The 24,634-nt window shown below is 40.4% G+C and overlaps 2 protein-coding genes and 2 gene segments (V, D, J or C); 3 read left to right on the top strand and 1 right to left on the bottom strand.

Moving 5' to 3' along the window:
* LOC136392851 (immunoglobulin lambda variable 5-45-like) overlaps positions 1-24,634 on the top strand; it is a 758,839-nt gene that overhangs the window by 280,081 nt on the left and 454,124 nt on the right.
* Positions 1-24,634, top strand: part of LOC136392853 (immunoglobulin lambda-1 light chain-like) — a 528,499-nt gene that overhangs the window by 53,798 nt on the left and 450,067 nt on the right. The gene's annotated exons all lie outside the window — the stretch shown is intronic.
* Positions 1-24,634, top strand: part of LOC136392855 (Ig lambda-1 chain V regions MOPC 104E/RPC20/J558/S104-like) — a 501,112-nt gene that overhangs the window by 43,109 nt on the left and 433,369 nt on the right.
* ZNF280B (zinc finger protein 280B) lies at positions 4,782-17,734 on the bottom strand. Its single transcript, XM_066365535.1, has 2 exons — positions 17,680-17,734; positions 4,782-9,432 (listed from the first exon to the last, which is right to left on the bottom strand). Exon 2 carries the CDS (start codon positions 9,362-9,364, stop codon positions 7,745-7,747), a length of 1,620 nt encoding a protein of 539 aa, XP_066221632.1. The 5' UTR covers positions 9,365-9,432; positions 17,680-17,734; the 3' UTR covers positions 4,782-7,744.

The following is a 24,634-nucleotide window of genomic DNA, read 5'->3' as shown; positions in this document are numbered from 1 at the left end:
TCCCAACTTTGCCCTCTGACTTTAACCCAGTGGCTCTTCCTGCTTAGCTAGCTCAGTGTTAGCAGGATTCCTACTGGGTCAGTTTAGGGAAAATCTCCACCCTTGGTATCTGATTAAATTCCTTATTCCCTACCCTTATCACGCTGGCTCAGCAATAATCCTGTCAAGTTGGATTAGCCAGAATCTACCTTAACCCTGATATACACTGACACTCATCCAGTTCCGTGGCTATAAATCCCCACCTAGCGCTTGCTGGAGTCAGAATTAAGCTTAATCTCTCTCCCATATGTTAAAAAACCCCACTACAGTAGTTTCCCCCTTGAATAAAGTTTTCTTTACTATCTTTAACAATGTCTGTTGGGCAGAAAAAATATATTATGCTCACTTTGTTAAAGATAGTGCTGCCCACATGGAAGCCTGTCGCCCAGGTGATATTAATGTGGGCAGGCTGTGGGCAGGCAGGATCCTTGTAGCCTGGGGCTTGGTTTTAGGACTAAACCTTTCCCACCCTTTTTGATGTGGGGTGGTGCAATCCTATCCTGCCTCAGATAAGAGACTTATTTTGTATATTGGATTAAAGGTTTTGATTTCTACACTATAAAATGGGGGCAGACTGAAAGTTTGCTCTCTTTCGATTCCTGAGATTAGCATTAGAGGAGAGAGCAGAGAGGAGAGCAGAGAGAGGCCACGTGGAAGAGACCAGGAGAAGCAGCCAAGATGGCAGAGTGTTGAGTGAGAAGCCAGTTTGTGCAGAGTTTGTGCAGGGAAAAGGAAGGAGATGGGGAACAGAGGTGACTAAGTCTGGTGAGCTAGAAACCTTTGATTCTAGGAAACTCGGATAAGTCAGTAGCTTTGTGAGCACTGTACGTGAGTGGGTTTTGGAGCCCAGTGTGTGCTTTTACTTGCCTACCGGGTGCAAGCTAGGATTAAGATGATGGCCCACCAGTTCTTGGCTCCATTGTTTCTTTACCATCTGTCCGAATCCAATGCAAACCTGCATGGGCCAGGCGGCTATGATAGTGGCCGCGGATATTGGCTTCACAGTGTCAAAATAGTTTTTCTGTAACATTTCCAAGTTTTATTACTAGGAAGTATTCTCAAATGAGTATTTTCATACTGTTGGTCAAATAAGTTTGTAAATATGATATATATGTTTGCTCGCTTGTGACTTATATTGGGTGTGGGGGACAGGCTATAAGCAGGCCAGGTCGTTGTAGCCTAAGGTTTGGTTTGGGACTAAGCTTTTCCCCACACCCTTGACTGATTGTATGATCTGGGTGGTGCACTCTCATGAGGAATCCAATTATGCCTTGGATAAGTGACTTTGTATCAGAGACTTCCTTGTTTGTATATTGGATTAAGGGATTTTGGTTTTCTACACTATAAAGTGGGACAGACCAGGAGCTTGGACACACAGTTCCTGCTATCACAATTGCAGGGGCTTCCTTGATCCCTTGCCCTTCATGGGAAGAGCTGGTTTTCTGCTTTTCCCTTGTCTTCTTTTGTGGTTTGCCTGTCTTGGTGAGACACCAATAAATAGGATGGTCCCCCGTCCTCTGACTCCGCCATTTCTTTATCGTCTGCCCAAATCCAATGGGAACCTGCATGTGAATGGCCACGATGGCAGCTCCTGGCCTTACACATACCTTTACCTTTTATACTATATTCATTCTAAGGGATAGATTTTTTTAATTAAAATTTTATATTTTTACCATAGAAATAAATTATCCTTTTTTAATAACTCATATAGTAATCTTAATGTTTTTATTGATTTGAGAGAGGAAGAGCAAAAGAGACAGGAACATTGATCTCTTCCTATATGTGCCCTGACTAGGGATCAAACCAGCAAACTCTTGTGCTTCCAGATGATGTTCAAATGGTTAAACCAATAGAGCTATCTCTGGCCAGGGCTCATGTAGTAATTTTAAAGGATGTGTATATAAACAGACATGGCAGTGTATAACAAACACACACTCTCTAAGCTCCAAGGAAAACTTAAGTCTCAGTGAAAGTATAAATTAAAACTAAAACATGCAACTTGAAAATTTTTAAAACTTTCGAATCAAATTACCAAAAAATATGGAGAATTAAAACTTTAATAAAAATTAAGGCATGCATCAAAATATTTGGGTTTCAGACAAAACTGTCAACAAAGGCAGTCTTAATGCCTTTAATACAGAAAAAAAGATTTTAAACTAAAAATCCTTTGTTAAAAAGAACAATCCTTAAAAAGTAGGTGTATAATGAACCAAGACAAACATTGCGAGTAAAAATATACTGCTTGGGATAAAAAATTAAGAGTTGTTTCTGGAAAAAATAAATCAGAAACATTGATAAAACTGTGGCACATATAATGAGGAAAATAGATTTCAATATTAGAAATGAGAAAGGGATGATATTCTGAGTAGAGAGGATAATATTCAACCACAGTGGAATTATTTTTGCTTAAAGAAAGGTTTTTAGCCTGACCAGGCGGTGGCGCAGTGGATAGAGGGTCGGACTGGAATGCAGAGGACCCAGGTTCAAGACCCCGAGGTCGCCAGCTTGAGCGTGGGCTCATCTGGTTTGAGCAAAAGCCCACCAGCTTGAACCCTAGGTCGCTGGCTCCAGCAAGGGGTTTGTAAAGCCAGTAGCCAGGGCCACCATCACAGCAGCCTGGCCCATGCAGGTTCACATTGGATTTGGACAGTCAGCAAAGAAACAACGGAGCCAAAAACTGATGGGCCATCATCTTTAATCCTAGCTTGCACCCGGTGGGCAAGTAAAAAACACACACTAGGCTCAAAACCCACTCACATTCAGTGCTCACAAAGCTACTGACTTATCCGAGTTTCCTAGAATCAAAGGTTTCTAGCTCACCAGACTTATTCACCTCTGTTCCCCATCTCCTTTCTTCACTCTGCATGAACTCTGCACAAACTGGCTTCTCACTCAACACTTCGCCATCTTGGCTTTTTCTCCTGGCCTCCTCCACGTGGCCTCTCTCTGCTGTCTGCTCTCTAATGCTAATCTCAGGAACCAAGAGAGAGCAAGCTCCCATTCTGCTCCCATTTTATAGAGTAGAAAACCAAAAACCCTTAATCCAATATACAAATAAGGAAGTCTCTGATACAAAGTTACTTATCTGGGGCATGATGGGATTGCACCACCCCACATCAAAAAGGGTGGGAAAGGCTTAGTCCTAAAACCAAGCCCCAGGCTACAATGATCCTGCCTGCCCACAGCCCACAGAGACACACATTAATATCACCGGGGCAATGACTTCCACATGGGCAGCGCCTACTTTAACAAAGTGAGCATAGTACATTTTATCTGCCCAACAGGGTTATTCAGTCTGCTGAAGGCCCGCGGTCAAGGCACATATGAGAAAGCAATCAATGAACAACTAAGGTGTTGCAACGTGCAATGAAAAACTAATGATTGATGCTTCTCATCTCTCTCCGTTCCTGTCTGTCTGTCCCTGTCTATCCCTCTCTCTGACTCACTCTCTGTCTCTGTAAAATAAGTAAATAAATAAATAAATAAAATTTAAAGGAAGGTTTTTTTTTATATTTAAGCCTGAATGATTTATTATTATTATTATTTTTATATAATTTTATTTTTGAATGGGGTGACATCAATAAATCAGGACACATATATTTAAAGAAAACATGTCCAGGTTATCTTGTCATTCAATTATGTTGCATACCCATCATCCAAAGTCAGATTATCCTCTGCCACCTTCTATCTAGTTTTCTTTGTGCCCCTCTTCTCCCCCTTTCCCTCTCCCTCTCCCCCCTCCCCCATAACCACCGCACTCTTATCAATGTCTCTTAGTCTCACTTTTATGTCCCACCTACGTATGGAATAATGCAATTCTTGGTTTTTTCTGATTTACTTATTTCACTCTGTATAATGTTATCAAGATCCCACCATTTTGCTGTAAATGATCCGATGTCATCATTTCTTATGGCTGAGTAGTATTCCATAGTGTATATGTGCCACATCTTCTTTATCCAGTCATCTATTGATGGGCTTTTTGGTTGTAAGAAAGGTTTTTAATAGGAAAGTTGTGAATCCAGCCAAGCAAAACTTTGGGTCAATAAAGAAAAAGTAAACATTTATAATAGATGTCATAAACTATCCAGTAAAACAAAATAACAATTTTCTTCAAATATTCTAAAGATAGAAATTTATTTGGCAATATACTCGTTACCGATTTTATTTTAGTTTAGTTTAGCAAGAGAGAGACAGTTAGACAGAGATTTATTACCTTTAATGGTAAAGTATTTTTCATTAACCCTTTGACTAGTACGAACATTCGTGTATGTCCTTATGCCTCCTGACCATCTAGAGTACGATCATACAAAACTTTTTTTTTAAATGTGTAAGGCAACATTAAAAAAAGACAAATGTATGTTCTTGTTTCCATAAGTTGGTTATCAAACAAACATGATTTTAAGTTAATAAAACTGTAACTAGAACTAACTTCATTTTTTGAAAACAAACTCACTCCCGGGGTCAGCGAGCATGAAAAAAACTCACTACTCAAAGGGTTAAAACCAAGAACAAAGAAGCCCATTTTCATATCATTTAGAAGTTCTGCCCAATGCAATGAGATTAGAAAGAAACACAAATGAAGAGAAGGCAAAGTGTTTACACAGTGATGCTAAATAAAAAAATTTTTTAAATTAAACTAAAAGTATGCCATGTTACTGATTAAAAGACAAGTAACAAAAACTTTTTTTTCCAAAAGACATTTTATTACTGTAATTTTCATTTTACTTACAATTTTTGGCAACAATAATAAAATAAAATTTATCTGAAAGAACAAGCAAGCAAAATAGGGCGATTCACAAGGGGTAATAACAAAATAGTAATCTTGACAGCTATTCAATATATTTGTAAACAAAACAAAGTGACATTGCCTTAAAAAATATAGGTATCAATAGAAAAACAGAGAAAGCTCCTAAAGGAACTCGACTCACTATATTAATTTTCTTTTGGTTGCAGGCACAGAAATGGACTCAAGCTAGCTCATTCTGAGAGAAGCAAAGTCCTTATAGATTATCCCTTCCCAGCTTTTTGTGAAAACTTAGGAAATTTAACTAGAGAGGGGAGACATAAAGTGTCATCAGTGGAGAGTAAAGGGTGGGGTCGAATTTCACTCTCAGTGTCATTTTAAAGATATCGATGAAGCTCAATGAACCAAAGAAAATGTCTAACAATTAATTGAGGTAGCAGGCCATGCAGATCTAGGGGAAAAGCATTCTAAGACAAAGAACAGCAGTTGTAAAATCTTTGGATTGGAAAGAAATGTGATTTGCTTGAAGAAAAGCAAGGCCAGTGTGTCGAAAATAGTGCATCAGTGGGGAAAATGGTAAGGTAGCATGGTAAAGAATAAAAAAGAGAAAGGAGGTAGGCAGGGGCCATGTCACTGAAACCTTGGCAATAAATAACAATTTGCACTCCCTAAGGGCATATTTTAGTGAAAGAGCAAACAACAGTAACAGTTGATAAAACTAAGCAACCACAAACACATAGAACTAAAACATTTCATATTTTTACCATCAAAGCAGAATAAGGGAGATAAGTAGGCAAAGCCTGAAGATCTAGTTATACACAGAAGTTGCTACCTGACACCGGAAGAACTGGAACACAACCCCCCCACACACACACACACACATACACACACTTTTTTTTATACCTAAAGAAAGGGGTTCACGTTAAATTTAGCAAAGTGCCTTGGCTCAAGCAAACTGACTGAAAAGGCCTAGTAAAATGTTCAAAGTGCAACAATCAATCAATTAGTCAAGCACTGAAGAAATTAATATGATAGAATCCACACTCAGGATAGTATCTAAAACATGGACAATATACTCACAGCTACTTTGTTGTCTGTAGTCCTCCCTCCCCAACTCTAAGAGGGATGCTAAAGCCTTAATGATTATCCCTTCCTAGCTTTTTGTGAAAGCTTAAGGAATTTTAGATTGAGAGAAAAAGGGAATGGGGAGATATAAGGTGCTTTAAGGAGGAGGAGAAAGCAAGGGAAAAAAGATTTCTCCTGGTTCTATGGCCAGGACCCCAGATTCCTTGAGCGATGCACAGAAGCTGCTAGGTACCTGGGTCAGGGCTGGAAGAGGAAGGGATGGCACCGGACCGGACCGAGACCGGACCGGACCATACTGTGGGTTCTGGGAACCCACAGAAGCAGCGAAGGCTGCTGATGTTCAGAAATCAGTACTCGGAGGGTACTCCATAGTTCTGTGAAAGAGTCCTCAGAAATGGCAAGGGAAGAAGGTCTCCCCATAGTATGTTCACATATCAGATAGGTGGCTAGACTAGATGAAGGGCAGTAACTCTACAATCTAATACTTACTGAAATAAAAGGGACATTTCTTGCACATTGGAATGTGCCAAGAAAGACTCAAACAGTATTAATTTCAAAAATGAGAAATTATACACACAAAAGAATAATAACTGTCAACTGTAATACATTCATGTCCAACAAGGCAAGATACAAAACTGCAAACTTCACGTGTTCAGTTAGGGTAAGAGACACGAACACAGAAAAATATAAGGAAAAGCCCTATAACAGGCTTTATTTTATTCAGTCACCCTGGGGTACTTCTATCAGCTGTACCTACTGCTCTTGGATGACCCCAATTCCAGTTAAACAGAGAACTAAATTGAGCTCAGTCCATGAACCGAACAGATACAATTTGTTTGGCCCCTTTCAGTTAAAATTATGGATCCCGTACAGTTTAGGCTATCTATGGATACCAGGGCTTCTTTCCCCTTAGGAAATGTTACTTCCTTTACTGCTGTGGCTGTGAGGGACACAGCTCCTTCTGACTAAAGGCCAGCCAGAAGGTCCACGAAATGGAAGCAACTGAATTCCCCTGTGAATCACTCAACAGGAGGTCTGCTGGCACTAGGTCCCATTCTATTAACTACTTCTGCTGCTCCAGCTGAAGCCAGTGATACACTGGTTGTCTGCTGTCTGCAGGGACCCCCCTTACTAAACATAGGCATTTTATTGTAATGGTTCCTTGAATGTACTTGGGCTGACTCCGTGTCCCTTCTGGTTGGCTAGATGAGTGGATGTGTGCCTCTCTCTCCACTGGGAAAAAGAGCCACTGCTCTCCATTGATTAACCTCCTACTTTTTGGTCCCATTCATGCCATGACTTGTCCCTAACTTCTCCCCAGGCTTTCAGAGCCAGGATATTTCAAGCCAGCAAAAAAGAGGCACTTCTGGGAGTTCAGCAGCAAACAGAACCATGCCATAACAAAGCTATTCCAGTCTGACTAGAGTTAATAGGTTTCCGACTTTTTTTCTTTCACATACACACACACAAGCACCTTTTATGTGCTAAGCCAAATACAGTCACATAAAAACCAGGTAAAGCATTTTTAAAAAAACTCAAAATTAATATCAAATAATACTGTATTTAATTCATCATTTAAAAACCTCACGGTTTCACTTTTTTTCAATTTTATTGAGGTGACATTGGTTAATATCATTATACTGGTTTCCAGTACCCAATTCTACCACACATCTCTATATATACCATATGTGTGTTCACCTCAAGTCAAGTCTTTATCCATCATTATTTATCACCCCTATACCCTCCTCCACCTGGTTTCACTATTTTTTAAGCTATTAAATAATATATGGTTCATATTTTTTGGTTTTTTGGTTTTTGACTTTGATAGAAATACTTACATGAGGTTTACTGACACTGGGATTAACAGTTTCTTTTTTAAATTTTACTTTTAGGCCTGGGGTATGATGGTTCAGAATCAGATGTGTTCACACTAATGGATGCTACCTCTACTGACCCTGGTTGAAGATGTCCCAAGGATACTTGAATAACAACTTTAGTTTCAGGAGGCAATCCTTCTAGTTGCTTAGGCTTCTTAAACATTTGATGACACCGGGTCTTGTGCTCCATTTTCTCCTTGAAAGTTAAAAACTGTAACCGGCATTTGGAACATTGGTGAACACTCTTTTCCCAGTGTCCTCTGTAATGATACATGTAGGGTGTTGCCGTTTTGAAAATTTTGAGACAAAATGGACACAGCAAACTCTTAGTGTTTTCATGGCATGTTCTGAAATGTGTTTCCACATCAGCAAAGGCCGACGATCTGTAACTGCAAGCCTGGCACACATAGGGCATTTCGCCAGGCTTATGATTGTCCTTCATGTGCTCTAAGAGAACCTGATCTGTTTCAAATGACAATTCACAAATTTTACAGACAGCAGAGGGCTCCTGGGCAGTGTGCACGCTTTCGATGTGACGCTGCAGCTGGAACGGGGTGGGCAACTGCCGGTGGCAGTGCTGGCAGGTGGTGTGGATTTCCCAGTTGTCCCCCCTCTGCTTCTCAAGTTCCAAGTGATGCTTCACATGATTCATAAACTTGACATTCTTTAGAACTTTTAAGCAGCTGAGGCATTTAAAGGTTGTGTGAGTCTTCTGTTCTGGCTTCCCATCTCCTTTATGCTGTCCATAGTAAAAGTCATCAAGTAAAATTATCACATTTCCTTTCTTGGGATCAATGGTCTTGTTCTGACTCGCCAGACTCAAAGAGTCTGTTTTTGTCAGTGTATTTTCCCTAACAGGATTTGTAGTCTTAAAATGGACACTATCCTTTGGAAAAGCTGTTGGAAAAGGTGCTCCATTTTGAATAGGGCATACTGAGGTATGAACACCACTGGAGGGTGTGCTTTGCTGAGGAATCATTGTATGAAAGATTCCTGAAGAGGAAAAAGCTGAAGAATGTCCCCCTATGATTCCATCACTGAGTTTAGACCTTTTGGGATTTATGCTGTTTACTTCAGAAGTGGAAGGTTGCTTTGATGCACAGGGACTTTTAGCCATACCTCCCATAGAAAGTGCTGATCCCACTGGATGCTGCAGTGAACTTGTGAGTGTAAGCAAAGGAGAACATAACTCTGAAGAGCTATCAGGCACAACTTGTGGTGAGTTACTTTTATAATCAGGTTTAGGCAAAGGCTCAATAATAATAATAGGACTATCTGTTAATCTTGATTCAGATTCAGAAACTGGCAAGACAGTCACTGCTTCTGATGTAGAGGTCACAGGACTTACAGGCTGCAATTTGTGAGTAGTATCTTTTCTGTGGCAGCCATACTTTCTTCTCCTTGAATATGAACCCGGTGTGACTCTGTTCAAAATGTGTGAGACGACTGGTTTTGAATGTGAAGTCACCCCAACGAAGATCAGCTCAGCGTCTTCATTTACGTGTTCCACCCCAACAAAGATCAGCTCAGCATCGTCATCTACTTCTGTGCTTCCTTCTATGCTCTTCTGTGCTTCTGGCTCTTGTTCTTCCTCACATAATATACATGGTGGTTCCATTTTCTGATTTTTTTTTTCTTGAAGGGTGTTGCCACAAGTACCAGTGCTTCCTTTATATAAACTTCCACCTAAGTACAAACAACACTATACATCAGTAAGTAAAGAAAAAAAGTGTTATCTCATTCAATTCTGTCCAAAATTCTTAGTTATAAGCATCCTTATTTTACAAATAAGGACAGGACACTAAGACTCAAAGAGGATAAATGACAGCTTAAAACTATGATCACAAGTCTGTGCCACTCTAGAATCATAGCTTTGTCCTATGCTGATCCTATGCTGATTATGATCTCTTCTATTAAAAAAAAAAAAGAAAACCAAAACTTTCCAACAACTAATCACTAGGCAAAATTATAAGTAAAGAAATAACAAGCAGGGTTTTTTTGGTTTTTGTTTTTGTTTTTTTATAAATTTTTAAAATTTTTTATTTATTCATTTTAGAGAAGAGAGGGAGAGATAGAGAGAGAGGGGAGAGACAGAGAGAGAGAAGGGGGAGGAGCTGGAAGCATCAACTCCCATATGTGCCTTGACCAGGCAAGCCCAAGGTTTCGAAAGGGCGACCTCAGCATTTCCAGGTTGACGCTTTATCCACTGCGCCACCACAGGTCAGGCACAAGCAGGGTTTTTTATGTTTCTTTTGTTATTGTTTTTGTTTTATTAAGTGGGAGGTGGGGAGGAAGAGAGACAGACTCCTGCATGTGCCCTGACTGGGATCCACCTGGCAAGCCCTCTATGGGGCAATGCTCTGCCCATCTGGGGCTGCTGCTCCATTGCTCAGCAACCAAGCTACTTTTAGTGCCTGATATGAGGCCATGGAGCCATCCTCAGCGCCTGAGGCCAACTTGCTCTAATCATTCAAGCCATGGCTGTAAGAGAAGAGAGAGCAAGAGAGAGAGAGAGAGAGACAGAGAAAGAGAGAGAGAAGGGAAAGAAGGAGGGGTGGAGAAGCAGATGGTCATTTCTCCTGTGTGCCCTAACCAGAATCAAAACCAGGACTTCCACATGCCAGGTCAACATTCTGTGGCTGAGCCAACCAGCCAGGGCAGAAACAAGCAGTTTTACAAAACTACCATTGCACAGTGTTCAGAAACACAGCCTATAGAATCAGAGAAAATTAAGCTGTAATTCTAAGTCAGCCACACAGCAGCTGCATCTTCAATGGCAAGTATATAACTTTTAAATATGTTTCTGTATCTTAAAGGCAGATTTCTTACACTTTAGGTAAGGCTCTTATTTATTGTTTTTGTATTTTTCCAAAGTTAGAAGCAGGGAAGTAGTCAGACTCCCACATGCGCCCAACCAGGATCCACCTGGCATGCCCATCAGGGGGTGATGCTCGGCCCATCTGGGGCGTTGCTCTGTTGAGGCCGGAGCCATTCTAGTGCCTGAAGCAGAGGCCATGGAGCCATCCTCAGCACCCAGGCCAACTTTGCTCTAATGGAGCCTTGGCTGCAGGAGGGGAAGAGAGAGATAGAGAGGAAGGAGAAGGGGAAGGGTAGGGAAGCAGATGGGCGCTTCTCCTATGTGCCCTGACTGGGAATCGAACTCGGGACTTCCACATGCTGGGTCAACATTCTACTGCTGAGCTAACCGGCCAGGGCCAATAGCTCTTTCTTTAAAAGTGCCAACAATTCAAATGCAGTTTGTTCTGTAGTAGAGTTGGAAGAAAATTTTTACTAAATGCACATATCTCAATTGATTCATACATTCTGATTTCATAAATGTTAATATAGAGAAGTGTCAAATTCAAAGAATAGACTGAGAGTACCTGCATATAGTTAATACATAGTATAGTGCAATGTCAAGTGCTTAGTACATTCCTAGCAAATTGGGAATGGACTCTCTTGATGATCTCATCCCAACTCAAGGCCTTAATTATAATCCATATGATAATATCTCCTAAACTTCTCTCTCCAGTCTTGACTCCCCCACTGAATTTAAATCCAACAGTGCTTCTTCCCTCCCTCAGCCCACCTTAGTGTCTTCATCACATGGCAGACAAAGTGATTCTGTTAGAACAAATTGGATTATATTACTGCTCAGCTCAAAACTCTCTAATAGCTTTCTGGTTCACCTGGTTCACCTAGTGAAGGGTCAGATCCTTCCAATGCCTATAAGACCATGATTCCAACTCTGTATATCACTCCACAATTATCTCGTATTCCTCACAGTCACTTCACTCTAGCCACACTAACCTTCTTGCTATTTCTTGAACACACTAAACATTCTACCTTGTTTAGGGCCTTTGTACTTGCTGTCCATCTAATATGAATGCTCATCACCGAGATATCTGCATGGCTGCTCCTCACCACCTTCAGGGCTTTGTACCAAGTATTCTCAGAGAGGTTCTCAGATCCTCCAAGCAACTTCTAACTCACATACATTCCTATTATATTCCTTCCCTTCTTTTACCTTCTATCCCCTACCACCACCTAAGGTAGTATAAACTTTGTTGATTTATCTTGATTCCTTTCTATTGTCTATCAAATAAAATATAAACTGCAAAGGGAAGAGATTTTTCATTGTTGATTGCTGTATCCCCAGCACAGGAGCTCAACAAACACTTAATTTTTAAAATCAATCAACTACTATTTATTAAGAACCTTCATTTGTACAGCAGATTATGCTCCATTAATTCAATGTTGTGTCATAAATAGTGATTTACAACTTTAAAACTAAGATCAAGTAGATAATTAGGAGATAGTAATGCAAGAAAACATGATGTAGATTTGAAAGCAATTGTCTTTGGAATCAACAAAATGAGTTTGGTCTGTCTATATATAACTTCAGTCATTTAAGTCCAGAAAAAAACCATATAGTCCAGTGTTTCTCAGTCTAAGTGTACTATCAACATTTTGAACCAGATACTTTTTCTTATTTGGGTTGGGGGGGGGGCTGTCACATGCATTTAGGATATTTAGCAGCAGTCCTGACCTCTACTTGCTAATGCCAGTAGCAATCTCCTAGTCGTGGCAATCAAAAATGTTCTGTGGGAGAACTTCTTTCACCTTCTTCATAGGATCACTTCCACATTCCTACTAACATTCTGCTCTAATATCCTCTTTAAAAAAATTCTAATTCAAAATTATTAATATTCTTCCTGATACTTTAAAAAATCAGAAGATAACTTGACAAGCAATATGACTATCAGAATTATCTCTAGAGGGACTTCTAAAGCCTAGAAAAGATTCACTTAAGGTTATCTTTAGGGTCTCAAAACAGAGTTAGCACTAAAATGTGTGATTCCTGAATTCTGGTTCTGTGTTCTTTCCAAGAGAATTCTAACTTAATGCATGTCTATTTCTAATGATGGTGCTATTAATTACTTAGTCTCTAAGGATCAAAGAGCCTCACTGCATTAAATTTTACTCTCCTTCTAGTTTATAAAACCTGTCCTAACCTCCCTCAGCTCCCATAAAATTAATCACAGAAACTTATAAGTGATTCTAAAAAGTACTGGTCATTCTAACTATATATCATTCCCATTCCTATTAAAGCAGCTTCCCTCAACTTCTAGGTTTAGGTCCACTGGTTTCTTCATGTTTGTACATCTGTAATAGGATCGAAATTGTTCTATTTTCTCTTGATCCTTCAAATTATACAGCACATCATCACTATCTTAATCTTAAAACACCACTGTTATTATATCACTCCTTTATTCCTAAATGTTAAATGATTCCTCCAATTCTTTTTTTTAAATTTTTTTTATTCATTTTAGAGAGGAGAGAGAAAGGGAGAAAGAGAGACAGAGAGGGAGAGAGAGAGAGAGACAGAGAGAGAAGGTGGGGAGGAGCTGGAAGCATCAACTCCCATATATGCCTTGACCAGGCAAGCCCAGGGTTTCGAACCGGCGACCCCAGCAATTCCAGGTCAACGCTTTATCCTCTGCGCCACCACAGGTCAGGCGATTCCTCCAATTCTTGGCAATACATTTTAGGTTTTGCTATGGGCTGAAGTGTATTCCCCCAAAATTCATCTGTTGAAGTTCTACCCTCAATGTGATGGCAATTCTTTAAAAAGTTAAAACACAGATTTATCATATGACCCCACAAGTCCTCTTCTAGATATATACCCCCAAAGAAACGAAAAACATTCAAACAAGTACATGTAATGTGCATGCATGTTTACAGCAGCACTATTCAGAAAGTGTCCATCATGGATGAATGGATAAAACAAATTGTGGTATATACATAAAATGGAATATTATTCAATTATAAAAGTTATCAAGTATTGATACATGCTACAATGTGGATAAACCCTGGATACACACAAAGTGTGATTTCATATGTAGGAAATATCCAGAATAGATAAATTCACAAAATCTAAATACAAAACATGTAATTGCCAGAGAATGGGGAAGGGGATAAGAGAGAAACCATTATTAATGAGTAAAACTTTTATTTGGAATGATGGAGATGTTTTGGAACTAGAATAGAGGCAGCAAATGTACATCATGAATACTTAGCAATCAAAATCTTTCCAAAAGAAAAACCCAAGATCAGATGGTCACCTTGCTAAATTCTATCAAAACAATTAAAAAAGAATGAACACCAATCCTTGATCACTTCTTCCAAAATTTAGAAGAGAGAAAACTTCTCAGCTCATTCTATGATGTTAGAATTATCCTGACTCAAGAACCAGACAAATATATTAAATACAAACAAAAGAAAACTGTAGACCAATCTCTATAGTTTTCTATATCTTAGATATAGAGGCAAAAAACCTTCAACAAAATACTAGCAAACAAAACCCAACAATATATAAAAAAGATGACACATAATTACCAAGTAGGTTTTATATAAGGTATGCAGTGGGTTCAGTATACAAAAACCAACATTATACAATTGTAATAGAATAAAGGACAAAAAAAAACCCACATCTGCCTACTGAATAAGCATTTGAGAAAATCTAGCACCCTTTCATAATGGGGGAAAAAACACTCAAGGATCAATCAAGAATTAGGAACAGAAAGGAACTTTCTATTTCAGACTAAGGGTAGCATTATACTTAATGGTGAAAGACTGACAGCTTTCCCCTTAAGACCAGGAAAAAGACAAGGATGCTCCACTTCCATCACTCTGGTTCAACATAATATTGGATATTCTATAACCATGGCAATCAAACAAGGTAAAGAGCATTCTGGTTGAAAAGAAGCAAAACTATATTGGATATAACATGATTTTGTGTATAGAAAATCCTGAAGAATCCATAAAACAAGTATTAGAACTAGGAAGTTTATCAAAGTTGCAGAAAAAAATTAATATATAAAACCAATTATATTTCTATACACTAGACTCTGAAAATAAAATTACATAAACAATTTCATTTACAACAGCATTAAAAGGAATAAAATACTTAGAAATAAATTTAACAAAATAAATGCAAAGTGTTTATACTGAAAACATTGAATTATACTGACTACATTGTAGAAGCAATTAAAATGTACCGAAATAAATGTCAAGACATCTCATGTTCATGGATCAGAAGATTTAATATTGTTAAGATGGAAAGACTTCCTGACCAGGCAGTGACGCAGTGGATAGAGCATCAGACTGGGAGGCAGAGGACGCAGGTTCGAAACCCTAAAGTCACCGGCTTGAGGGCAGGCTCATCTGGTTTGAGCACAGCTCACCAGATTGAACCCAAGGTCACTGGCTTGAGCAAGGGGTCACTTGGTCTGCTGTAGCCCCCCAGTCAAGACACATATGAGAAAGCAATCAATGAACAACTAAGGTGCCGCAATGAAGAATTGATGCTACTCATCTCTCACCCTTCCTGTCTGTCCCTCTCTCTCTCCCTGTCTCTGTCACAAAAAAAAAAGGCAAGACTCCCAAACTTGGTCTATCAAAGTCCATATCTTTTTCACAGAAATTGAAACTCATATGACAATGCAAGGACTCAGAATATCCAAAACAATCTTGAAAAGGAAGAACAAAACTGGTAGACTCACACTTTCAAAAATTATCACAAAGCTGTAGTAATAAAGAGTGTGGTACTGGTATTAAGAATAAAAACATAGGCCCTGGCCAGTTGGCTCAGTGGCAGAGTGTCTGCTTGGTATGTAGAAGTCCCAGGTTCATTTAATTCCTGGTTAGGGCACACAGGAGAAGCGACCATCTGCTTCTCCACCTTTCCCTCCCTCCCTTCTATTTCTTTCTTCCCTCTTCCCCTCCCGCAGCCAGGGCTCTACTAGAGCAAGTTGGCCCCAGCACTGAGGATGGCACCATAGTCTCGCCTCAGGTGCTAAAATGGCTCCAGCTGCAATGGAGCAACAGCCCCAGAAGGGCAGAGCATCGCTCCCTAGTGGGCTTGCCAGGTGGATCCTCATCAGATGTAAGCAGTAGCCTGTCTTTCTGCCTCCCTGCTCCTTACTTAAAAAAAAAATACAAACACAAACAAAAAAACTGATAAACAATTTTTTTAAATGTGATATATACATATAATGGTATATTATTCAACCACAGAAAGGCAATTCTGTCATATGTTGCAGTATGCACAAACCTTAAGGTTATGTGGTAAATGAAATAAGCCGGCCACAGAAAGGACAAATGCTGAACAAATACACTTACATAAAGTATCTAACATAGTCAAAGCACCAGAAAAGAAATAATGAAGTAGAATAGTAGAGGCCCTGGCCAGGTTGCTCAGTGGTAGAGCATCAGCCTGGCATGTGGAAGTACCATGTACCCAGTCAGGGCACACACAAGTGCCCATCTGCTTCCCCACCATTCCTCCTCTCCTTTCTTTCTATCTCTCTCTTCCTCTCCCACAGCCAAGGCTCCATGGGAGCAAAGTGGGCCTCGGAGCCTCCACCTCAGGCACTAAAATGGCTCCAGTTGCAAAGGAGCAACGGCACTGATGGGCAGAGCATCGCCCCCTAGTGGGCAAGCGGGGTGGATCCCTGTCGGGTGCATGTGGGAGTCTGTCTCTCTGCCTCTCGGCTTCTCACTTTGGAAAAAAAGAAATGTAGAATAGTAGATAGCCAACTCACATGTAGGATATCAAAATGAAAATAACAAACGAATAAACAAGACAAACAAACAAAAACCCATAGACACAGACAACAGTATGGTGGTTACCAGAAGGAAGATGGGGAGGGTAATAAAGGGTAAAGAGGGTCAAATACATGGTGACCAAAAGAGATTTGACTTTGGGTGGCAGGCACACAACACAATATACAGATGATGTACCACAGAACTGTACATTTGACATCTATATAATTTTATTAACTAATGTCATCCCAATAAATTTAATTTTAAAAAAGTTAAATAGTTTAAGACGGTCATGTATTTTACAATTAAAATCAACTTTTTTAAATGAAAAAAATAAAAAAGAACTATCAGAAAACCATGGTATGTGGGATGGGAAGGAAAAGCTCCCTGAGATATTTTTGGAGGGAATAACTAAAAAATACTTAAACGGCTAAGTTTACTTGATGCACTTAAAAATTAACTTGTTGATTTTAACACTGCTGTCATTTCTGAAATAAAACTTTAATGATGTTCTGGTAAAAAAGAAAAAAAAAACAAATAAAAACACGGTTCCTCCAATCTACTCTATTTCAGTAAAGAAAAGAGAAAATACGCCATCTGAGAATTGCACAAAACAAAAGCCTCAAATCAGCCCTGGTCCTGATTTTCAGGGGCACGTCATAGGGCCTAGGGGCAGAGGCGGCGCACGGTCGGTTGGGGCCCCGGGCGCAGAGGAAAATACCGGGCCCCTTACATTAGGAAAAAGTGTCAAGCTGGGGTTTCGCGGGGCCCCTCAGAAGTCGGGGCCCAGGGCTCGCACCCGGTCGCCCGCCATTAAATCCGCCTCTGCCGAGGGGCTGCCTTAGATCTAGCAAAACTACAAATAAAAAGAGAGAGAGAAACAAGGCACGGGGTAGGGGAGAGGGACCACTAAATAAATGAATGTTTAAATGCTTCCAAGGCCTTAAAGGCGTCTGGACCTCAGATGTTTGGCATGGGGCGACCCTGAGGTGACAAAATCGGTTTCCGATTTTCAGCGCGAGAGAAGCTCCGCAAGGGTCCCTCCCGGGAGCGGCGGGCATCAGGCCCCAGGACAGGCCCGTTCTCGAGACCTGGGGATGGCGACGCCACACCGGGGTGGGGGAGGACAGGCCGCCTCAAAGTAGCGCCTGCGGCGATTAGGGAGGGTAGCGCGTCTGGAAGGGGTCTCAGGCCCCGCGCGCTGGGGCCGCCCACCCGCCACGACTCAGGGACAGGCCGCTCGGCCTGGCACGGACCCACGCGGGGTCGCGGCCCGTGCCGCCGCAGCCCCGGGATCTCGCGTTCCGCGCCACACCCCGTTCTTACCGAACGGCGTCCGCGGCGGTCCCGGAGGGCCGGCAGCGCCGGGGGTGGGGGTGGGGGTGGGTGTGGAGAGGGGCCGAAGCGCTCCTTGGGTGAGGCCAGAAGCGATAACCTCTCCTCAGGCCCCAGGCGCCGCCGCTGCCGACGCCTCCGCGGGAGCGCTCGCTGCTACTTAACTGGCTACCAGGTGCGGCCGTGAGGCCGGTTCTGGACGCTGCGACCTGATTGGGCGCGAGAGGATCGGGCGCATGCGCGCTCAGGGACAGCTGGGAGCTGGGTCTGGCTGATAAGGATGTGGGCAGCGAAATACCTGAGTCCCTGGAAGGGTCTTGGTCAGTCAAGGTTACACAGAAGGTCTGGGCTTGGAGGCAGAGAACAGGCTCCCAGTCCACCAGGATATAAGCTTACACACCTGGAGTCCATCTCATAATCCTCAAGTGTGGTCTCTTTTCCATAAAAGCACTATCTCCCTACCTCATTCTTAAGGAACTGGACCATGTGACTACGTCTTGCCGCCCATTCTCCTAAAGTTGCATCTGGGGACAATACAGTCAGCCTGCCACCTGGTTTTGTATGGCTTCCAGCAAGCTAAGAATGAGCTTTACATTTTTAAAGGGTTGAAAAACCCACAAAGAGAATATTATCCTGTGACATGTGAAAATTATATGAAATTCAAATTTCAGTGTCCACAAAATGTTTTATTGAACACAGGACATGGCTGCTTTCCTGATATAACAGCAAAGTTGAGTAATTTGCAGAGATTACATTTATAAAGCCCAAAATATTTACTATCTGAACCTTTACGGAATTATTTTTGATTGCTCAATTCTGCCAGAAGTTAATCTTAAACAATAGCTTTGGTTTTGTTAGCCTGTAATGCCATCCCCCCCCCCCACTTCATCTATCTGTTCCACTCTTTATTATTAATTATTTCTCCCTTATCTCTACAGATTCTGTTGTCCCTCTTTAAAACTTTTTTCTTTTCTTTATTTTTTTACAGGGAGAGTCAGAGAGAGGGATAGACAGACAGGAACTGAGAGAGATGAGAAGCTTCAAACATCAGTTTTTCGTTGCAACACCTTACTTGTTCATTGATTGCTTTCTCATATGTGTCTTGACGGCGGTCCTTTAGCAGACCAAGTAACCCCTTACTCAAGCCAGCAACCTTGGATCCAAGCTGGTGAGCTTTTTGCTCAAGCCAGATGAGCCCGCGCTCAAGCTGGCAACCTCCCGGTCTCGAACTTGGGTCCTTCTGCATTCCAGTTTGATGCTCTATCCACTGCACCACCGCCTGGTCAGGCATCCCTCTTTAAAACTTTTTGAGATAAGTGCCTAACTCATTTGTTTAAATTTTCTCTTTATGTAATGCTATAAATTTTTCTTAATTTACTTAAGTGCTACTTTGTTTCACAATTTTTGCTTTAAAGTAGGTTCATTATTATTTGATTCCAAGTATGTCCTAATTTCTCTAGTGAGTGATTCTCTCTTTAATGCAAGGGTTATATAATAATATGGTATTTATTTTCCAAATCCATGAGATTTTTTTAAAGCTGTTCCTTGATCAGTTCTCATTTTGTTATATTATGATCAGACACACAGTCTAAATATTATTGATCCTTTGTATTTGAAGATTTCTGTTGAGTGATTTATACCACAAAATGTAGAGAATGTAGGTTCAGATAAAATATCTGCTATGTTCAAAATGTATATATGTGAAATGACTTCATTTATGTCTCAAAATTACTCCAGTATCCTTCAATAAGTCACAAGTAAGGTCCAAGCTTTATTCAAATTTCACTAGTTTTTCCACTAAATGTTCTTATTTCTGTTCTATATTGCCATAAAGGATACTACAATGATTTTTTTCTATAGTGTTTCCATAGCTCATTTCGAAAAGTTTTTAAAACTTTGTTTTTCATGACCTTGATGATTTTAAGGAGTCCTGAAAGTTCAGGCATTTTGCAGGAAGTTTCTCAATCTGAGTTTGATGTTTTTCACATGCTTACACTGGGAGGTTTTTAGAATTCTCCCACAGAGATGATGTATCCTTTTCAGAACTTTCCTTATCATAAATAGGAATGTAACTTAGCACTAGTTTCTCCACTGTAGAGTTTTTTGTTTTGTTTTTTTTTCACTTTCCATGTCCTACTTTTTGGAAGCAATCCACTAGATCCAACCGACACTCAGCTGGGGCTTGGAGTCTCATTAAACGAAGAGAATCTACAAGACACACAAATTATTGAGAGTACATAGTTTATTTGGAATTCATTTGTAAGGAAAATGTTTCTTTTACCTTTAAATTTAATTTTGAGTAATCAAAATTAAATAAAATTTAAAATTCAGTACCTCAGTCACACTTGCTACATTTCAACAGCTCAGTAGTTACATACGGCACTTGAAAAGAGAAGACACAAAGTATTTACATCAGTGTGAAAACTTTTATAGACAGCACTGACTTAAATCATTATTTTTCTAATATTTCTTTTGAAATATATGCATTTTATATGTCAAAGAAACAAAAGTCTGGAGGTTTTGCTAGAAATAAAAGATAAAGACTTATTCAGAGTTTTCAAACTGGAAACAGAGCTAGCCAAAAACCCAGAAGTGTTCCAAAGAAGAAGGAAAAGTTAAGAGTTGTTACAGTGGAAAGTACATTCTTGAGTATAATCAGCCCTGCTCCTAGCCCTGCAATTGGTCCAGGATGGGTTATCAGTCAGATGTCAGGTGGTCTGGATATGTGATTCCTTCAGGAACTAATCATAGTGTTATCTGGAAGTCTGGTACATGTCCAGGTATCAACAAACAAGGAACCGATGTATATCCAGGCATTGACCCAGAACTGGAAATTTCAAACTTTTAAGTTCTCAGGCTAGTGAAAGCAAGAATAACCCTCATAATGTTTATAATTTTAACAGCTTGGTTAAAGTAATGTCATGATACATTTTCCTCAAAATCTTTCCTCTTTCCTTAGAAATAGAATTTATTCTAAGAACTGCTGTAGCCTTGCCAAAGTTCAGGGATGGCACTTTTGCACTTAAGGTTCCTGGCATCCCTCACCCTGTTTAGAATTATATTACTTAATTTCCAAAATTTTTGGGGTTTTTTTCTGTTATCTTTTGATTATTGATTAGTAGCTCAATTCCTCTGCTGTCACTGAGTAGCTACAAAAATCCTTACAGCTAACATTAAAATTAATAATGAATCAGTGGTAGAGTGTCGGCCTGGCATGCAGAAGTCCCGGGTTCGATTCCCAGCCAGGGCACACAGGAGAGGCGCCCATCTGCTTCTCCACCCCTACCCCTCACCTTCCTCTCTGTCTCTCTCTTCCCCTCCAGCAGCCGAGGCTCCATTGGAGCAAAAATGGCCCGGGCGCTAGGGATGGCTCCTTGGCCTCTGCCCCAGGCGCTAGAGTGGCTCTGGTTGCGACAGAGCGACGCCCCCTGGTGGGCGTGCCGGGTGGATCCCGATTGGGCTCATGCGGGAGTCTGTCTGTCTCTCCCTGTTTCCAGCTTCAGAAAAAAAAAAAAAAATTAACGATGAAGTTATTGTAAATGAGTTTGAGAATAAAATAAGAATGACCACTATAACCGCTTCAATTCAGCTAAGCACCTAGAATTGCCAAAACAATTTTTAACTTTAAGGTGGAGAACTGGAACTCCTGGATATCTCTATTAGCCAGGGTTCTAGAGAAACAGAACCAGTGGGATATGTATAGAGGGAGATGAGATTTATTATGAGAATTAGCTTAGACAATTATAGAAGCTGAGATATCCAATGATATGCTGTCTGCAAGGTAGAGAACCAAGAAAGCAGTGTTATAATTCAGTTCAGGACTGAAGGCATAAGAACCAGGAGCTCCGACATCCAAGGACAAAAGAGATCATGTCCCTTCTCAAGAGAAAAAAAAAATTTACCCTTCCTTCTTGTGTTGATGGCTTATCTGGTTTACTGATTCAAATGCTAATCTCTTTTAGAAACACCCTTAAAGACACACCGAAAATAATGTTTGTCTCAATAGAACTGGAGCTCTACTTAGATCAGGCGTCCCTGATTCCACTTCCCAGTGCAGTGGGACGACACTCCTGCTTATCAGCAGGGCTGGCAGCCTCTTCCAGACTACTCTTGAGGCAGCTATGAGCATTCTACTTATCAGTGCCGAGACCAATCGCCACTGGAGGAAAGACATGACTGACACACAAGTTAATTGCAAGAATCACACAGGCAGTTTATTATTCACAAATCCTTTTGGTGAACCTGGGTACAACTTAAGGGGGCCACGCTGACGGCCTCTTGGTGTCTTTTGTCACAGCAGCGTGGAGACAGTCCACATTCACGTTGGAGTCTGGGCGACTACCGCAGCGGGGGTGGGGGATTAGCTTTAGTATCTTTTCTGGTCTACGCCTTCTGACAGGTGTCAATCTACCAGATTATCACCTCAACCCACCTTCTAACACAGGGGCTAGGAACCTATGGCTCATGAGCCAGATGTGGCTCTTTTGATGGCTGCATCTGGCTCACAGACAAATCTTTAATAAAAATAATAATGGTAAAAATATAAAACATTCTCATGTGTTACAATCCTTTCATTTCCTACCACTCATGTGCATGGTTGCGGGTGGCTGGAGCCAATCACAGCTGTCTTCTGGGACAACAACAAATTTTTATTGGATAATGCATAACGTACACGGGTTGTTGTATGGCTGTCATGGAATTACATTTTAAGATATGTGGTGTTTATGGCTTTCTCAGCCAAAAAGGTTCCCGACCCCTGTCAGGTGTCAATCTACAAGATTATCATCTCAACCTTTTTGGGAGTTCCTCGCAGGGAGATAATGTTAATCTCCTGAAATGTTACATCAAGCCACTTTTAAGGTGTTCCTAGGGAAGCTTCTTGTTTATGTTAATTTACAGAGTTATGACATCAAGCTACTTCTTATTTATGTATAACTTTACACACACACTAACTAGTCTGTTTAGCATATTTGTACACACTATATTAATCCCTATCCAGATGGCACAACTTTATTTAATTTCCTTAATTGATTTTAATATACTGTATCTTAATTACTTTAATATATCTTCCATATTTTTCTATATTTCTATATATTTAATTGCTATAGCCTTATATTACTGCAATAATGTTTTACTAACTCTCTGGGCATCCCTTAGGCCAATCAAGTCGATGCATAAAATTACCCATCACACAAACTTAGGCAGAGTTACAATATTTAAGAGCTATAAAAATTGTGACATAAGTACAAGCATAGAGAACTGGACAAATGGGCCTGACCAGAAGGTGGCACAGTGGATAGTGTTGGCCTGGAACTCTGAGGACCCAGGTTTGAACCCCATGGTCACTGGCTTAGGTCTGAAGGTCGCTGGCTTGAGCCCAAGATCACCTGCATGAGCAATGCATCACTGGCTCGGCTGGAGACCCCTGATCAGGGCACACATGAGAAAGCAATCAATGAACAACTAAGGTGCCACAACTATGAGTTGATGTTTCTCATCTCTCTCCTTTCCTGTCTGTCCCTGTCTGTCTCTCTCTCTCTAAAAAATCAAGCAAACAAAAAAACACAAAAAGCCCCTAGACAAATGGAATGAAATAAAGTTCAGAAATACATATATAGTCTTCTACCTCATTTATGCAAAGGTTTCATCACAACAGTGAGAAAAGAATGGTCTTTTTAGTAAATAGTGCTTGTTGATTTGAATATGCATATGAAAAAATTAACTTTGATAGCTTGATTTATCATACCATAAACAAAAAATTAAATTTGATTAGACTCATGGACATAGGTGACAGATAAAATGACTTCTCAGCCACCATCTTTCTTAAGAACAATACAGACCTGAAGGTAGAAGGCCTTGCCTACTCAGGAATCCGGCTCAGACCTCCCTTGTAGTTGGATGCTGACAGGGACAATTGGATCAGGGAGCAGACAATTTTGAGGAAATGTGGCGCCACTTCCAACCACAAAAGGAATAAGTTATCTTACAGCTGCCTTTGCTCAAGGCCCTTTGATGAATCTGTATAACCCGACCCATCCCTTCCTCGGGGCTGACACCCTTTGCTGGTCTCAGCCTACCTACACTCAAGCATTTTTAAAATAAACTTTCCTTTTGGAACACACTAGCCTCATGTTTTTGGTTTGGCCTGTGGTTTGTACCTTTCAATAGGTAAAAGCGAACTGGTTACCAGAAGAAGGAAGATGGAGGTGGTGGAGGGAGTTAGTTAGTATAGAAGGACAAATACAGTGACAGCAAATGATTTGACTTTGGGTGATGGGCACACAACACAATTAACAGTTCAAATCCTACAAAAATGTTAGCCTGAAACCTACCGTATTTCCCCACGTATAAGACGCATCATCCCTTTTCAAAAATTTGGGGTCTAAAAACTGGCTGTCTTATACAGTGGTTGTAGATTCTTTTTACTTGCATTTCCCTTTTTTTTTTTTTTGCATGGATGAGGAGTTGTATGAATCTTATGACGAATAAAACTTGAGTTCAATAACTTTATGTAATACATTATTTTTCAAATTTTGGGCCCCCAAATTAAGGTGCTTCGTATACATAGAAGCATCTTATACATGGAGAAATACAGTATGTGCTCTTATTGATCAATGTCACCCTGTTAATTTTCCAAATTAAAAAAAAGAAAAATTAGAGATGGATCACAGAATTAAATGTAAACAGCTAAATAGCAAAGCTTCTAGAAGAAAACATAAAGGGGATATATTTATGTTCTTGGTAGAGTAATTGCTTAAATGGGCCACACCATGATGAAACAACCCTAATCTACATATGTACACTAATGAATTCATCATCCAGGTTAAGATAAAAGACATTCTTACTGTTCCTTCCCAGTTAACAGACAACTTAGTTTGAGGAAAAAATAAACACGGAGAGAGAGGAAGGGAGAGAAAAAAGGCAAGACTTGAATAGGCACTTAATA

Source organism: Saccopteryx leptura, chromosome 2, assembly GCF_036850995.1.
Source record: "Saccopteryx leptura isolate mSacLep1 chromosome 2, mSacLep1_pri_phased_curated, whole genome shotgun sequence".
Taxonomy (NCBI): Eukaryota; Metazoa; Chordata; class Mammalia; order Chiroptera; family Emballonuridae; genus Saccopteryx; species Saccopteryx leptura.
Note: the sequence above shows the minus strand (reverse complement) of the source record. Positions and strands in the feature narration are given on the sequence as shown.

Bases quoted from the DNA above. Each gene is read 5' to 3' on its own strand.
- ZNF280B (XM_066365535.1), bottom strand. From the start codon at position 9,364: ATGGAACCACCATGTATATTATGTGAGGAAGAACAAGAGCCAGAAGCA.